The sequence below is a fragment of the Mixophyes fleayi genome, chromosome 7 (assembly GCF_038048845.1).
Source record: "Mixophyes fleayi isolate aMixFle1 chromosome 7, aMixFle1.hap1, whole genome shotgun sequence".
NCBI classification, from domain to species: Eukaryota; Metazoa; Chordata; class Amphibia; order Anura; family Limnodynastidae; genus Mixophyes; species Mixophyes fleayi.
In genome coordinates, this window is record NC_134408.1 from 112,024,751 (window position 1) to 112,043,772 (window position 19,022).

Genomic DNA, 19,022 nt, shown 5'->3' on the forward strand with positions numbered 1-19,022 from the left:
AACTGGCAAATTGATCCTCATCTAGAAACAGGTTTTATTTATCAATGAGAGGCTTTAGTATATAGTTGCATTAGTATACCCCAACATCCTTGTCCTGACACGTGTTCTGTCTGGGAGAATATTTAAAGTATCACATTATAAGGAATCACCACAGAATTTGGACCCCTAAGGTAACTCCTCCTCCCGAATCCAAAATCCGAACCAAATTACTTTTTCTGACTCACGTTTTGCGTTACTGCAAAAACACATGTTTTTTGAATAGAATTAAAAATGCTAGGTTCAATCAACATTAAGTATCCCATTTTTTGGGAGGGTGTTTAAAAAAAGGTATACATTACTATCACAAAAAATTCAGCCGGGTACTCTGTTTCATAGTGGAGAAAAAAATAATGAATTTGATGCTCGATACTGCTGTACAGCATACATAATTTACACATTGTTAAAAACCATACCAAAAAAGTGAACTAAACTGAGGCAATGGGATAAAACTCCCATACAGGAAATTATACAAAAAGAACTGATGGGAAGGGGATTCCCTTTAGAGAAACCAAAACTGAAACTTTCCAGAGAAAGAGAGAGGGGGACACAGAAAGAGTCAATCATGGCAGCTGCTCATGAAAAGTGCACATTTGGTAGTCTTTTAAATACTGACTGCCATTTTACTGTCTACTCAAAAACCATTGGATTACATAGTTGGGACCACTTTACAGATGAAGAAAAATTACTATTGATTCTGAGAACTGAAGTTTCAAATGCAGTAAGCAATGATCCTGGAACCTCAGTCTGCTACCATCATAATTAGTTTCTGCTGCTAAGATTTGAAGAATTTCAGAAACCATGCTGTAATCCTTTCTTGTCTCACAAAAAGGGAGCCAGAAAAAGCTTAAAAGTTATGTCACTGAAGTGGGCCAAAGAACATGGTTACTGTCAGCTTCATGCTGTTGTTAAGCCAGAACAGAAACTTTGCCCAAAATGCAGAATTCAACTGTTAAACTGTAAAGAACAAACAGACATAGACATGCCAACAGAAGAAGTTGAATCCCCAGTGGATGCTGTAACTGAACCAGCAGAAACAGATGAGCTGAATGAAAGTATTACAAAGCTTGGTTGTTCACCAGTGAAATTGCATTGGGTAAAGAGAAGACACCGGGAGACATACGCTAAAAGAAAGAAAGCGCATCCAAGTACAGCCATTCAAGAGAAGCTTACTGTAATGTTGTCTTTTCCTAGCACATCACTAGAATCACCCCAGTAAGCAAATGTTCAGGTTGTGATGATTTACAGAGTGTGATATATGAATTAAAACAAAAGTGTGAAGAGACACCACAACAATAAGTAGTAAAAATATTATCTCTGGCACCAAACAGCTGGACAGTTAAGCAGACTGCAGAAGAATTTAATGTCTAGAAGACTGTGGCAGGAACACGTTCTCATCACAGGTTTCTATTAGTAATGATGACCTATTCATATATCGATTGTCATCAGACGACATAAAGACAGCAGGAACCAGATTTAGTGTGTCTATGACCACAGTCACAAAAAATGTAGAAAAAAAGTGATCTGCAACCTGGAACATACATAGCAGCAGTGTATGATAACATCTGGTACATTGGATATATCATTCAATGTAATGAGGAACAAGATGTGCTGGTACACTTCATGAAACGAAACCAATCAACAAATGTGCTGTCCTGGCCTTCAAGAGATAAGTGTTTTGTTCCTTTTATTCATGTCCTCTGTGTAACGGAAGTGCCTACTATCCAAGGAGGTACTGGAAGGCAGTATAAACTTTCTGCTGACACTTTAAGGAAAATTACAGACCGTTTCAACAAGTTCCAAACAAGGGAAAAATGAGATTGTTGGCTCAACTTCAGTTATGGACTTAAGTTATGTTAAAGGTTTTAAAGTTCATGGTTTCTTGTGCTAATTATGTATGCAATACATCTGTAATCGAACATAAACTTCATTAATGTTTTTCTCTACTATGAAATAGAGTAACATGCTGATTTTTTTTTTTTGTGGTAGTAATGTATATCTTTTTTAAACACACCCCCCCTCCCCCAAAAAAATGGGATCCCTGATGTTTATTGTATCTATCTTTAATTCTATTTGAAAAACGTGCGTTTTTACCGTAACGCAAAGCATGCGGCAGATAGTCATTTGGTTTGGATTTTTGGATTCTGGTGGAAGTTACCTTAGGGGTCCAAATTTTGTGGTGATCACTTAATAAACACCCGTGATACTTAAAATAAATTGGTTAAAGAATCCGTGATAGTCAATTATTTGATGAATTGAAAAATCAATATTTAATCGACTAATTGTCAGACAGTCAAGATATTTGGCAGAAATAGTTGTTTTGACATCCTCTCAACTAAATAATTTTTCGAACAAATCTGAGATGGATGGTGGACACCCCTGGTTGAACTGACATGGAATGACCCAGCTATTTCATGTTGGTTGTCGACAGAGCCGTAACTTAGAATTCTAGCGCCTAGGGCAAGAAAGAGAAATGCCACCCCCCTAGCCCTCAATTTTAACCAAAGTAACCTAAAATATTCCTAAATTGCGCCCCCTTCAGCGTTGCGCCCTGGGCGGTCGCCCCTGTCGCACAGCCCTAGTTACGGCCCTGGTTGTCGATGGGGAGGGAGTGTGACTTAATGACATTATCACAATGACAAAGCCAAGGAATGGGATGAGGGCACTAAATGTTTCTATCTTCTTCATCCAGGCACCTACAAACTCAGGGGCACCCTGAGTTTGAAAGAAAGGGAGTCCACTCTTTCAAATGAGGTGTCCAATTAATAGTTATCTGGTGATCACCAGACAATTATACCCCACACTACAGAAATAATTAGGTGTCACACTCCAGTGATGTAGGATGGTGGCATTGATCTCCCATATCCTGGTTCCCAAAAAATCGGGGGCATCCTAATTTGAAAGTGCAAAATCCCCTCTTTTAAATAATATAGCTCCTTAGTTATTTTTTTTTAATCACATGATCACCACACAATAATATCACTGTTTACTAGACAAAACATTAAGGGGTCCAGTTTGTGAAGCACAGATCTCTCATTCTGGTACCTAAAAACTCAGGGGCACACTTGTTTGAAAGAGGGTAGTTCCCCTTTAGTAGTAGTTATTTACATTAATACCCTGCACTACAGAAAGACTTTAGAAGTCCAAAGAGGCTACAGAGGTTATATTGCCCATATCTCCCCCTTCCTGGCTTCGATAAACTAAGGGGTACCCTCATTTGATGCATTGGGTTGTCTAGTTTTCAAAATGGTATGTCTTGTCTACCCATATATTTCCTACACATTTTCATTCAAGATGGTTTAAGCTAGAATAATATAACACACACACTTTTGTCCATTTTAGGTAGATTTTTCTGTGCTGTGACAGGAGATACCAGCAAACTAATAGTATTTTCTGAAAGTTCAAAGTCTTCTGTAGAAAAAAAAAAACAAAGCAAGGTATAATTTGTGTGGGTACTGCACAGATAAGTTACAGATATTGATATTGGGATGTTACCAACCTAAAAAGTGCCAAAATAGCCTCTGTGGCAAAGGGGTTGACACTGCATTACGCAGGATAATGGAACACTGACATTATCAGGAAGGCCCTTGTTACCAAATCACTGCTCTCAAAAGAACACCTTTTTTTTTTTTTTATAAAAACACCAAAGGCAGTATTTCAAAGAAGGGACTTTTTGGGACATGCGGATTCCCTGATACCTTGAATTGTTAAATCAGCTGCTGGTGATGAGAGGAGGACACTGAAATCCAGTGCTTTCTACACACATAGGTTTTATGTGTCACGGGCACTGTTTGGTCAATTCTGTCAACACATGCAAAGTAATGGTCTGTCTAAAGCAGTGGTGAAATAGCCTTAGAGAGGTTTGTGAAGTATTAGAGTACCTCTCGTTGGGCTGTTCTATTTAGAAACTCTGTTGTGGAGTGCGATGTTGAACTAAAAAAAAGCAGAGTGGGTGAATAGTCTCCTTTAACAAGATGGGTAGATATAATTATGCAGGTATGACCGACAGTAATTTCACTTTAACAAGTAAAACATATCTTTTTTTTTTTTTTTTTTTTTTTAAAAGCTGCTACTAAAATTGGCTTTACAGTTTCAACATTCATAGACTTTGTGTACTGTTTCATTTTACTCAATTTTACTCAAGAACCGAGCGATCATTGCTTTAGTACAATAGAATACAGTAATTACCTAATTATTACCTACCACGTTATCTACTGGAGTATCCTGTACTTGATTCTGTAGATGTATTTTTATGCCTGTCTCTGTTTTATATTTCTTGCAGGAGGAGTATCGAAATAAAGTTGAGGATTACATCAAGCGTTACGCCAGATGATGCCAACTTTAAATCTGTGATCGCCTTTCCAAGAAAAGTGGCCAACCTCTATGGGGTCTCCAGAGCCATATGGGGAGGAATCTGGAAGCCATTGGACGGGTTTTGTGCCCTCTCCCTGCCAGACTGATACAAACCAAACATGTTACCTCCAGCCCCTGCACTCTAATGCCATCTCAGCATCCAGCCAGCAGGAACTTCAAACTCTCTCCCCTTTTTTGGCTTTTGATGTGTGTGCTTTTTTTGTTTTGTTTTTTTGGAGTGGGGAGAATAATACTTGATTTTTCAGAAGATTAATACATAACAATATACAAGGAGTGTTCTATGAAATCTGATCAGAGATGTGTTGATTTTTAGTTAACTATGCACTCTCTAAGAAGGTTTGATGGATAGTCATATTAAACCTGTGCTTTTCAGACTTAAAAATGAATTGCAGGAGATATGCATCTATGGGCCTTCTATAGGCCGAAACCACAGTAAGAAATATTCATAGCAGCCAAATACTATTTTATTCTGAGATGGGTAGTAAACTTTGTGGTTAAATCAATTTAAAGTTTAACAACATTAAATGGGGGTTAATCTTCTTGGAGGTACCCCAATATAGAATATAAATTCAAAAACTATTACTCTTAAATACCAGACATTACGTTTACACTAATTAGGAGCTTAGGGCCATATAAGAGGCTGGACCTAGACACCAAATCAACGTGACAAGCCTCACTAATTAGCAGGCTTGTGTGGCAGCATCTTAAAAATACATTATTTTTAAACAATGATTTTATCTGTGTGCTGGCAGAGGTCGGGGCAATATGCAGATCTTCTGGCAGTGAAAGAGTTACTAGTGCACAGGGTGGGTTTCACAGAGGTAGAAAAGGGGTGAATTGACTTTTTACTGTGATAATGCAACTTTAAATTATCTCGTTTAAAGGTGCTTGATGGAAACTCTGTAACCACACCCTGAAAATGTATATGGGTTATATAAATACACGGATATGCACTTTCTTTGCTCTAGCATGTTTGTTTGGTGTCTTGATTTCTAAGAATCTATTTATTTGTAGCATTGTTTGCAGTTGGAAATTATTACTTACTTGCCAAAACAAATGTATAATTTAATTTAATGTGTCTGAGGCGTCATGATAAAATGATTGGTTGTAACTTGCTGACATTAGGATATGAACATTGGTCTACTGAAAGTCTTTTGTTATCTTTTAATCTAGATAACATTCAAAACCACTAAAACAACTTTGGAAGAGAGACATTATATAATATTTCTCCAAGTGCCTTATAATTTACAAGCAATCCTGGCAGAAGAGTGAAAGTCCTCTGATTCACAGTCATAGAAGTGTTTGCTGGAGAGAAATGGTAATGGAATTTGCAGGTAGTTTGTTTGTGGATCAAGAGATGGATTTCTCCTAGTGTAGTCTTCAATGTAAAGAGGAAAATGTGTAAATCTACCGTAGAGAACATGGCAGCATATTGGAAATCAATTTGGATTTTTGTTTTAAATAGAGAAGAACCTCCTATAACTAATCTGTCCTGTTGTGAACCCTACTCATTCCACTATCTAGCTCTGTTGCTTCCCATTTCTTCTATTCTCCTCCTCAAATTATGGCATTGCCCCTCCCTGTCCTCATGCAGTCAAGTGAGTCGATAGGTTTATTGCCTCCCACAAGATCATAGGCTATGGTTTGCACAATTCATCTTCTTAAATGTACAGCCATGTTGTGTGAGGATCCCCCACAACTACAAATGGCAAGTGGCAGTGCACTGCCAACATAAACTGTACATTCTTTGTAAAGTCTTGTTTTGTTGCCAGTTTATTGACTTTGACTTTGTCCCTCACAATTTTACATTCTCCAACTCATTGCCTTTGTCTTTGTTCCTGCCCCTTCTAAGTTCTCCAGCCCTCATGACCGATCCTCTCAAGAGTAAGCGACTTGGGTGGACGTGGTGTGTCTTTGATAGCTACAAGAGCAAAGTAGTTCTCTCCTAGGAGCCACCAGCGTGTGCTAGTTTGCTTGTGCCTCAAAAAAAGACTACACTGGGGTAAAGTTACGGATGCAAAGACTACACTGGGGTAAAGTTACGGATGCAAAGACTACACTGGGGTAAAGTTACGGATGCAAAGACTACACTGGGGTAAAGTTACGGATGCAAAGACTACACTGGGGTAAAGTTACGGATGCAAAGACTACACTGGGGTAAAGTTACGGATGCAAAGACTACACTGGGGTAAAGTTACGGATGCAAAGACTACACTGGGGTAAAGTTACGGATGCAAAGACTACACTGGGGTAAAGTTACGGATGCAAAGACTACACTGGGGTAAAGTTACGGATGCAAAGACTACACTGGGGTAAAGTTACGGATGCAAAGACTACACTGGGGTAAAGTTACGGATGCAAAGACTACACTGGGGTAAAGTTACGGATGCAAAGACTACACTGGGGTAAAGTTACGGATGCAAAGACTACACTGGGGTAAAGTTACGGATGCAAAGACTACACTGGGGTAAAGTTACGGATGCAAAGACTACACTGGGGTAAAGTTACGGATGCAAAGACTACACTGGGGTAAAGTTACGGATGCAAAGACTACACTGGGGTAAAGTTGTTGAAACAACAAACACATTACATACTGTAGCTTCAATAAGAAGAGCCTGCCTAAATGATCTTACAAATCTGCTTTATTTATATATAATATATGCAAAACTTATATTAACTCCAAGTGCAAGGATTATTTGTTGTTCATTGTTTCAGTTAAGCAGAAATAGCAAATCAGCATTTAGTTCCTTGAAACGTAATTATTTTAGCAGTGCATTGTATGCTCTCTTTGCAGTGTCATATACTTTAGATTTGTGGAGAGAGAACACATACAGTTAGCCCGAATTGATTAATTGTTTAACCTGGACCAATGACAGAGGGTTAAATGAAAGCTGCAATTGTTCCATGTGCCTAGACAGTGATGTGGATCAGCCTTGACGTCTGTACTTTCATATTGATGATTCAGTGCACCTACGTACAGTCTATTCAACTATTTTCTTCCTCTATGGGTTCTGAGTAGGTCCTTGACATTACAAGAGAGTAGGCACTGGCTACCATTAATCTTCTAAGAGTTGGGTCGTCTTTATACTGGGCTGGCTAGGTGAAGAAAGCCAAGTCTTTCATATGAAAGATAATTTTAGGTTCTTTTTTTTTTTTTTTTTTTTTTTTTTATATCCTCTCTTTGAGGCAATGATGGATACAATCAGAGTCTCTATATGTGATTGGAATACCTGGAAGGCTTAAATTGAGAGACTGTGGTTGACATTAAGGAATATTGAGTCGTACATGCTGGTTCATTAGTATTTGCCATGAAGTTCCATCTGTTTTGAGAACTGGTTAGAGATTTATCAAATATGATCATCCATCGTTCAGCACTAATAAATATACCTAGGAAGTGTCTCTGACTCTTAATTCTGGATTTGTGTGCAAGTGCTTTTTGTGCGGGCTCCAGGTAACTCCAAATGTCAAACACCCAGTGCAACAGTCCAAATTAAACCGCTCTGTATTGTGATTGTTTAACAGGTACCATTTCATCAAACTGCTTTAAAGTGAAGTCACCGTGGCAGTGAGCACAGTTTAAGCAGCATGCATTCGCCTTGTTCCTCCTGCTTCTATGCTGCACAAGAGAAACATAGAGCACTGACCCAGTCAGGCAACAAACATAAGAATAAATCTTTTATCATCAGTACATGGCTTTTTTTATATATATATATATATATATATATATATATATATATATATATATATATATATATATATATATAATCTGCACTATATTTGCTACACAATCCAGACAAGACTCAGTATTAATATATTACGCAATACTTAATATAAATCCACTTTGCACATTATTTAATTAAGATATGCAGATTTTCTTAGCAAGGATGTGACCTGCATTAAGGTTATTACATTTGTGTGATTTTCTTATTACCCTCTATTATATAGCACATATGGAAAACCTAAGAATTGGTTTAAGGGTTAGGGTCAAACTAGGGTTTTGCATCGTTCTACTGAATTTTAATCCTGTTTTATATTTCCATAAATTGGATTCCTGTTGCTTATGTTTCTAATTTTAGCTCCAAACTGATTTGGTAATATAATTATTGTGTTTAGTGTGAATCAAATCTTAAACTCATTTTTATTTCTTAAAATAGAGAAAAATTGAATCACGTTGTTTTTAAATCAGGGCAAAGCATACATAAAATCCATATTGTGTTGTATGTATTAAAAGTGTGTTTAGAAGCTAGTCAATGAAAGTATCCTTGTTCCAGACACGCTCTTTTGACCATTCCCAGAGGCAAACTGCTTTTTAGAACGTAAACACAGCAAAGAGGACATTGCACAACATGGTAATGGAGCCAACTAATAGGTTTTCAATAAGGTATAAGCTGCTTGTCTACACACAGGCTTTCTTCAATTCCAGGTCTTTGACACTTGTCCTCAAATAGAGAAGGAGAGCAGTTACCTACTATCCTGGGTTGATTGTATTTATTAGCATGCAGAGTAAAGCCAAACCATGTTTCATCAGTTACTAATTCTACTATAGATAATCCTTTGTGACCTATTCCAAACTTTCATCATCAGTTGGGAAAAAAAAGAATGTAATATGAGGTTCCCGTATTCAGTTTATGAATCACCAAGGTCATGTTTCTAAATATAGGAAATGTAAATTAGTTGACAAGTGCCAGTGGGAGTTAAGTTTTCCCACCGCGGGACACGTGCTGTGTGGTGGATAAAGCCAATCTGACTTGGGGTTCAGACTATTGTGGACTAAACGTTTCCTGATTGATATCTTTGTATAAGGAAGCACCATTATCCTGCCTTCTGATTATAGCAGCTGCTGGGCCAGAAATAGCTCAGCCAGTGGGCAGAGAGGGGGGTTCTGTGACTGCTGACTTATTAAGGAGTGTTGTACTGCGATTCTGGAGCAATGTCATGGTGCTGCTGACGAAGATTCATCTCACAGGGACAATGCATGGAATATTTTCCACTTCCCTTTAAATGTTTCCTTATTTGAGCATCTGCTAAAACACAACACAGTGCTTTGATTGGCAATATATCTGTTACTGGTAAGATATAAACCTTGGTGAAAATAAGTGAGAAATAACCTTGTTCAATGACAGCAGCTGGATAGGTATCTGCAGAAACCAACAATAAATTGACCAGAAAGCAGTGTGGTCCCCACATCTACCACAAATAAATCGTGAATTTTATTAGTTTAAAACAAACATGGAAGTTTTATTATAATATTTTTGGCTATGTATTTTCTTGCATGAATATATACAATATTTCAGAAAACGTTTATTGCATGAATTTATAACTTTAGATTACTTTATTAGTGACTATCACATACCTTCCTGCAATTTTTATATATTTTTTCTAGCTTCCTTCTGTTTTAGCTATGTATCCAGGGGCAAACTCAGGATTCCTAGAGGAGGGATTCCAAATGAGCATAATATCTTAAAGTGATGCAACTGTGCAAATTGAATATTAACCTCCTGCTCACATAGAATTAACTGTTTGTTTGCTTTTTAAATGACTTAGTGTTGGCAAGAAATTGCAGAGCATCACATGTAACTTTTATTACATTTTCCTTTTCAATAAAGTCTCAAACACTAGAGCCGAAACATAAGTGGTTCTGTGCAAAAGTAGGAGTTTTCCAACTTATAAACCACAGAAGTGTGATTTGGGGGTTGGAGGGGTTACTTGGCAACTGGAACCCCTTCTATGGGCACCTACAGTTTAAATATTTCTAGTAATGTGCTCTCTACATTTAATACATCATTATCCAGAAAGCAGCTTGTGTCATATCCCAAGACAACAAGCAAGAGGGCATGTATAGGTTAGTAAACTGGTCATCTGAAGACAAACTCATTTAAACAAATTATGATTTAAAAACAATCTGGCTGTTGTGTGCAGACACAGTAAATAAATATATTGTTAAATATTATAATGACAGGGAAGCAAACCTATACACTTTTCCATGCATGACTTCTACTTTACAGAGCCTCATCTTTACTTTAAATTAGATCTGTCACCTCTGAGACACACTATCTTTTAGAAAAGGTACACCTGTCACCATATGGTGTTGATCCAATATATGAGACATCACAGAGACACTTTAGGACCAGTATTAATGAGGCGCTGGTTCCTAGTAATCTGATAGCCTAAATTCAAATGGCTGCCTCTACTGTCTGTATCTGAGACGCTTATTAACTAGACTAGATGCTATTTAAAAGCTCTGGGGAGCACAAAAACCTTGGTTGGTTCGGGAAAGGTTTTGCAAGCTAGGAAAGGAGCATGCTTATCAGCTTTTCCAGCAGGCTGCGCAGAGACTGATTTGCATAGTAATCAGAGCTAACTTCTCCATTGTCGCCCCCCAGTTCTGTGGCAGCACTCAGAACAGCAGGCCATCTAGGGAGGGAAAGAGGAATGATCATATTGAGAGTGTTTCTTTGCCATTCTCCTAGGCAAGGAAGGGGTTCCTAAAGGGCAGTATATATGGAAATTGTTTCAAAACAGTAAGTGCTTTTGAGCCAATCGGCAAAAAGTGTGTGTATACATGCAACCATTGCTGTTTGAGGATGACCATCGATATTGCTTGTTTGTTAGACTAATCTTTCTAAGATTTCTATCTGCTAAAGCTTCAAACATGCGCAGTGCTAGAGATCATTAGTGAGTCTGCCGATGTGGGACATCCACAGACCAATAAGATAATCATCGGATATTGGTAGAGCAGAGCAAACAATTTATAATGAACAGTTTTGGATTTGAATTGGTCTTTCTGTGACTACATACACACAAATAAGTGAGCAAATGAAGAAGAATGGTCGAGCACTTCTGCCTCACAGCGCTGAGGTCGTGAGTTCCATTCCAGTTTGTATGTTCTGCTTGTGCTTGCATGGGTTTTCTCCCACACTCCAAAAACATACTAGTAGGTTAATTGGCTGCTGACAAAATTAACCCTTGTCTGTAAGTGTGTCAGGGAATTGTGGTGTTATATATATAAATGAGGATTGATATATGATGTATGAAATTAAGACTTGCTTTATCCATGGCTTTCCACTGCAGCTTTGATTATAAGTGGAGGTTAGCAAGGGGGAAAAAAACAGCCTGGATTCAGTAACTGAATACTTAGGATAAGTCAAAAGGCTTCAAAAATGGGATGGGGAGCATGTCTAATATTCCCAGACTTACATTCTCTGCACATATAAATGGGAGTAGTTGTATTTGTTATCCAAGATTGCAAACCGTTCACGCAGACCTTTCCCTGTTTATGTGATCAAACAAAGTTCAGCCCTGCTCCACAACTCATTAGCCTTGTCTGTTCTGGGAAACTACACACTGTGGCTATATTTTATGGTTTGAACCATACTTGCCGACTTTTAGTTTTGACATTCTGGGAGATCTCGGGGTGTAGCTGGGCTGAAGGTGTCATTTTGGCTCCACCCTCATCGACGAAATTGGGACCTACCCAGAATTCGGGAGTCTCCTGGACATTCCAGGAGACTGGGCAAGTATGGTTTAAACCAGGGTTTCCCAAACCCAGTCCTCAGGGCTCCCTAACAGTGCAGGTTTTCCATATCTCCTGGCTGGAGCACAGGTGTATTCATTACTGACTGACACATTGTAACAGATCCACAGGTGGTCCTAATTATGTCACATGTGATCCAGAAAACCTGCACTGTTTGGGAGCCCTGGTTTAAACCATGCCAGTAGGCTGTCCAACTTCTGATGGGACAGTTTCAATTTGAGGTGACTCTACCTTCATCCTGACAATTAAGCTTTTTGTCCCGACTGCAACCACCGTTTAGAGGTGTCTTTTTACAGACTTCTTTTTTTTTAAAGTTGAGGTAAAGGGACACAGATCAACATGGTGGTGTCACACCCCCCTACAGAGGTCTGGGTTGTCTTGATTGGACAACATCAAATTTTCAGCATAACTGTTCATTTGGAATTAGACTGAGGCACAAAGTGTATAAATTATCATTTTTAATACTATGTACAGCTTTAATATACAGTACAGTAATGTAAAATAGATTTACACAATCTTTAAATGCTGTTTTAAAAAGGAATGTACTGTATTTACCTACTGATGTTTTCTCTTCTACATTAGGATTCCTGGAATCAAGCCATGTTCTTTCAACCTTAAACAGCTACTGCAGTCTTCTGTGTAATCAGAACACCTGTTTCCTATGTGTACACATTAACATGTCTCACATTGTAATAAGGGAAAATACACACTAGTAAAATTGACAACCTAATAAGAACAGCCTAAACAGCAATAACTTTAATATGTTGTGCAATATAAGAGCATAGACCAGTGGTTCCCAAACTTTTGCAGTTCGCTGCACCCTTAGAGTCTCCATAATTTTTTCAAGGCACCCCTCCAAAATAATTACTGAGCAGTCCTGTTTTAGAAGTAGTTGGGTCAAAAAAACGTATTAAGTATTTAGGTCAGGACAGAAATACTTATTTAGTTGTATGCAAAAATAATACGCATAGATCCAAGGAACAAATATTTTTTTTTCAATTATATTTCAGTCAAAGAATAATTGACAACTAACTCACACTGTGACCTCCTTCATCTCCACACACTCTGCCCCCTCTGCATCCAGGCACGCTGCCCCCTCTCATGCTGCCCCATCTGCCCTCTCTCACGCTGCCCCCTCTCACGCTGCCCCCTCTCACGCTGTCCCCTCTCACTCTGCCCCCTCTCACGCTGCCTCCTCTCACTCTGCCCTCTCTAACGCTGCCTCCTCTCACTCTGCCCTCTCTCACGCTGCCCCATTTGCCCTCTCACTCTGCCCTCTCTCACGCTGCCCCTCTGTCCTCTCTCACGCTGCCCCTTCTGCCCTCTCTCACGCTGCCCCTTCTGCCCTCTCTCAAGCTGCCCTTCCTGCCCTCTCACGCTGCCCCTTCTGCTCTCTCTCACTCTGCCCTCTTACGCTGCCCCTTCTGCCCTCTCTCACTCTGCCCTCTCTCACTCTGCCCTCTCTCACTCTGCCCCTCTGCCCTCTCTCACGCTGCCTCCTCTCACTCTGCCTCTGCCCTCTCTCAGCTGCCCTCTCTCAGCTGCCCTCTCACTCTGCCCCCTTTCACGCTGTCCCCGCTGCCCCCTCTCACTTTGCCACTCTCTCTGCCACTTTCACTCTGCCCCTCTCACTCTGCCTCTGCCTCTCTGTTCCCCTCTCTCTTCCACCGTCTCTCACTCTGTCCCCCTCTCACTCTGCCACTCTCTCTCTCTCTGACAGTCTCTGGCCCTTTCTCTATGCTCCTCTCTCACTCTGCCCCCCTCCGCCACACTGCCCCCCCTCCGCCGCGGCCAGCCAAAGGAGAAATAAAAAAATAAATTAAAAAAACTTACCAATCCACGCGGCGCAAAACACAGACAGTGCAAGTGTTCATTCAGTGCCAGAAATGGCAGCCCAATGGTTTCTCTTTAAATTGGAATTTAAAGTTTGGTCTTGAGAAGGGATTCTGGGCACCTGTACTACATTTTTAAGCATTATTCTGCAGTGCGGCACATCACATATGATACAAAAAAATTTCATAGTGCATGAAAGGGTTAAAGCAGCGGCCGCGACCAGCCAGAGGAAAAAGAAAAAAAACACGTACCAATCCGCCCGGCGCCGGAATCCAGCATCCTCCTCTCTCCCGCAGCTTGTCACTGATTGTCGGGCTCGCTGCAGGAAAGAGGAGGATGCTTGGTCCCGCCGCCGCGCGGATTGGTAAGTTTTGGGGTTTTTTTTTTGTTTCCTCTGGGTGGTCGCGGCACCCCGGTGACAGCGCCGCGGCGCTCACTTTGGGAACCGCTGGCCTAGACTAAGTCCCAAATGCTGCACATAATGCTGTACATCTAGTCAAAAGTTCAGTATTTGGGATTTATAAACCACACATCCACCTATATTCTTTAACAGCAATATTTTTTTTATTTCAAAACATTTTGAATAACATTAATTGCAGAAAGGGGGGCAATAGCACCTGTATACATATCCAAATGTGGGATAACATCTACTAAAATCACTGGACAACAATATCGGATAACAATCTGATATGGACCTGAAAATGCACAACTGCAAATACTTCCATTTTAAAAGCACTGGCAACTCTGCAGCCACAACTGTTAGGTGCATGTTGCTTCTTCTACAAGCAGGCCAGCACGAAGAGGGACATACTACCCTCCAGTTGGGACAAAGTCCTGAGTGATCGAGACAGTCCCACCACATTGAGAAAGTTGACAGACAGTCTCTCTACTACCTGTTCTTGCAGCTTTCATGCCTGATGGTGTCTTAAGCTCAGTTGCTGTTTTTCTGGATCCTGAAATGTTGCGCTCTGTCTGGAAAAGAGATATATGCTGGTCACCTTTTGAAAAGCCAAGCAACTAATAAACACTCTTAGCTGACAACATTAAATCAATAACATTCCCATTTAATAAATAGGCATGTGTCCCCTAATGACCCTTGGAATTACATTATTACCACTTGCATTACATCAATAAAAAGCAAACATCAATACTCTCCACATTACATAAATGAACAATGACACCCAAATTACAGCAATCAGAAATACCCTACACATACAACAGTTCTTTTTCCCCACACTACATAAAATATCACCCTGAACCTATACCAATATCATCCCCTTCATATACAAATACTAACCCCGCCCCTACACCAAAAGCACTCCCTCGCTACACCAATACTCCCCTCTCACTACACAGTTCATCACAGTTCCCTATGATCAGTTCTAAGGAGTGTTGATGGTCACACAAAAGGGAGCAAAATCCACTGCCACTGGCACACTGTTTGTCGCACTATTTTGCACACCTGGCAGGGAGCGGTGGTGGGGAGGAGTTTGAGGGAATTGAGGAAGAGAGAGTGAAAAATGGATAAACAATATAATTATACAATACCTGCTTTATAATTTAGAGGTCAAAAGTTAAGATATCAAAAGTATGTACAGTTTCTGAGAAACAATATATTTCACATTTTTCTTTAGACACCAATTTATTACAATAGAGCTGGATTCTTTCCAACTACCACTATACTAGAATTTGTCTCTGTGAGGCAATACATTTAGATTTCAAAACAATGGCTTCCAATTAGGTACATCAGTGCCTCCCGTAGAAGTTTCTGTAATTAACCTTTGTGAAGACTAAATTCTCTAGCTAACTGGAAACACAGGGAAAAATCTCTCTATCCCTTATCTGGAGACCATACAAGGATTTCACATGGGCCCTAACGGGCAGTGGTAATATTTGAACATGAAGAAATAGACTTAAATATGACTAAGATGTGCACTGTTTATTGTTCGTATTTTTAATAGTAAAGCTATAGACTATAGGAGCTACAATAGGAAGATTTGAAATAGATGTCTTTACATTGTTTGTGATTATTGTTAACTGATATTATTGGAAGTTATCAAAGAGGTTATTGTGGGAGAGAATATCTATGTTGTAAACTTTGTTATAGAGTCACAGACCATGTGGTATAGCTTTTAAGAAGTTTACTTTTGTAAGAGATTGAATAGTAATAGATATTATTAGATTTTTTTTATTTAGGACGTTCTCTGGTTACACTGTTTGTGAGAAATGTTTGTAGCAGTGCTATGACAGTAATAGATATTGTTAGATTTTTATAAAATAGATTTTCTGGGAAAGATCATATACATTGAAATACATTGTATTTATTTTGCCTTGCTGGCGTGTTCTCCCACCTCCCCGGGCTGTGGGACATGTGTGGAGAAGACGAAGTGTAATGGCTGGACACTGTGTTGTAAGAAGATTGCAAAAGACATGCTTTGTTATACAGATGGATAGAAATCGATGTCTTTGGTTGCACAAAGTTTGTATTGAAATTAGTAAATGTTGCTGTTATGTTTGTGGACACCCCCTCCCCCTGTGAGACTAAAAGGGAAATTAGTGGACAATGCTAGATAAAGATATTTGTTGTGGACTTGCTAATACTGGTTTTAATAAGTTAAGGGCCTGTAGGTTGAATTGTTAGGATAATGGCCACCTCCCTGCTGCTAGCATGTGATAAGACATGGGGGTAAATGTATTACAGTCCGGTTTTTTCAACTCGCTGGAAATCGTCAAGTTGACAGCTAAAATTTAAAGCGGCGCTGGCTTGTAAAGGCAAACTTGCCTTTATTAGCCAGCGCCGCTTTAAATTTTAGATGTCAACTCGACGATTTCCGGCGAGTTGAAAAAAACCGGACTTTAATACATTTACCCCATGGTGTGAGGTCAACCATTTTGGGTGGTGGGTAGTGCAGTGATGGATAGTGGGTAGTGATTTAGATAAAGATAATACAGCTAGCGTTGGAATGGTCTGAGATACATACACACAAATATACCCACACACAGACATACATAATTAAGATAGTGTACTTACACATAGATTGTCATATTATATATGTACCATGTGTAAGATGATATTGGAATTATATTATTACATCATAGTGCAAGTAAATATTCTAATATATATGTGTATAGAAGTGTGTAGAAGTTAGCACATTTTAAATTAAGCAGTCTTAATTGTATGTGAGTTCGAATAAGGTTCTCTAAAGAATATCCAGAGAATAGTGCTTTTTTTAAATCTACCCAAGGTTTGTGGAATTTTGGGAGGGCCCAGTCTCTGTTGCAGTAAAATGCAAGCTTCTTGGTATTTAATCAAGTTGGGAAGAGCTATACCTCATTCCTTTTTGCTTAGCATAATGTTCCACCTGTATTCTTAGAACTGGAGCAAAGAAAAATATGAGATTTTGAAAATAAACCTTTAGTACAAAATTGCTGGGCAAAATGTAGTAAAATAAAACCAAATATCTTAGGTTTTTAAATACATTGTTTTCTGCCTTAGTCTTATGTATAAATAAGATGGTGATTAATATTCATTTCTGACATGTACTTTATGCAAATATGTTGATTTTCTTATAGCATGAGCCGTACTTGAGGAAAGACAATCCAGTGGTGCAGTTGATTGTGCAAGCACTTATTATGTATTGCCTTTTATATAGCACCACCATATTCTGCAGCACTGTACAGAAAATATTTAATCATTTACATCAATCCCAGTCTAAATCCACTGCAACACAAACACACACACACACACAGCCATTTTTGTCAGCAGCCAATTATCATTCCAGTAGGTTTTTGGACTGTGGGCTTTTGGTTTGTATCCGTTTAACTACAGTATGCCATAACTTACCTGCCAAATTTACCAAATGGAAGTTAGGCCACTCCACCTCTGGCAAATCTGTGCTCATTTTGTATGAGACCACACCAATCAAGCCCAAGACATGACCACCAGATTTAAAGAGATGGTTTATAGTTCACCAACCCTGAAAGAAGCCCAAATTAGAGTTGAACAAACTGACAGGTCTGACCTAATCAAATTTGGCTGTGTTACCTCTACCTCAAAACAACAAGTCCAAAAATGTAGTCTACCTTTTCACATGCCCCTGCAATCTGCATTATGTAAGACACACAACAAGACCCCCTACACGTAAGGATGCTAGAAAACATAAGCAACATAAAAAAAAACCAAAAACACACAAATTCTAGTTGAACATTGCCGGAGAGCACACAACAGTGTTGACAACTTTAAGTTAACTGGTATAGACATACTCGCAACACCTAAACGCAAGGGCAACATACAGAAGGCACTATCGAATGGAGGCCAAATGTTTATTTAAACTAAAAACACTAACGCCAAACGGTCTAAACACAAAGATAGACCTTTGGGGTTTCTACTAAAATAGAACAATTCGCCACAGATAATCGCTATAAGTCCCCAAGAATATAAACAGCCAAAATCACATCCTAGATTAAACTACTTTTATTTCTATTTTTATTTCTCACTTTATTTTTCACCTTACTTGAATACTTAATTTTACCTCTCCATTTCAGATTCATGTAATACCCCTGTACATCCAGTTACACGCCTAACTCCATTTCACACGCAGTCTGCATCATCTCCACTATGCCTACAACAGCTCTACATGTACGCACTCCTAGCTCTACAACATCAAACCATCACAATCCCCTCTATATTCACAGACATCACTCTCAACCCCCTTTTTTCACAATCTATCTCATTATCTGTCTCATTACCTATATATCTATCTCATTTCCTATCTATAATTATTTATTAGGCACCACTGATTCCGTAGCGCCGTATACAGAAGCTTGTAACAAATAGATGAGGTTATACATAAAAGTAGCACAGATGAGTGTGAGTAGTGCTATGGGGACTCATACAAAGTGCAGCAAAATACATGACAGGATATACAAGGGAGTCAGACAGCAGACAGACATGGGATAATAGATAGAAAAGACCCTGCCTGCAAGAGCTTACATTCTAGAGGTAGGGCTATCTATCTATATATATCTATCATACTGCTACACATACATATCCAGTAATTTACTGCCAAATGTAATGTTTCACTAAGCCATCTATCCACATCCATATTATTATCAGGATCCGCTTCTGACTCTCTAAGGACTATCTCCACCCACCTTCTAAGTTACTATACCATATACTTATAGCCCACCCTACCCTAACTCTAATACCCTTATCCATACTATTTGTACAATTCGTATCACCTCC

The 19,022-nt window shown here is 39.1% G+C and overlaps 1 protein-coding gene across 2 annotated transcripts in view; it reads left to right on the plus strand.

Moving 5' to 3' along the window:
- UBE2F (ubiquitin conjugating enzyme E2 F (putative)) overlaps nucleotides 1-5,377 on the plus strand; it is a 169,108-nt gene extending 163,731 nt beyond the window's left edge. The window contains exon 11 of one of the 2 annotated variants that reach the window (XM_075180344.1): nucleotides 4,319-5,377. In XM_075180344.1, coding sequence (XP_075036445.1) covers nucleotides 4,319-4,496 — 178 coding nt within the window. In that variant the 3' untranslated portion in view covers nucleotides 4,497-5,377. The remainder of the gene's footprint in view (nucleotides 1-4,318) is intronic. The other variant, XM_075180345.1, reaches the window with a different exon arrangement.
- The last annotated feature ends 13,645 nt before the right edge of the window (nucleotides 5,378-19,022 follow it).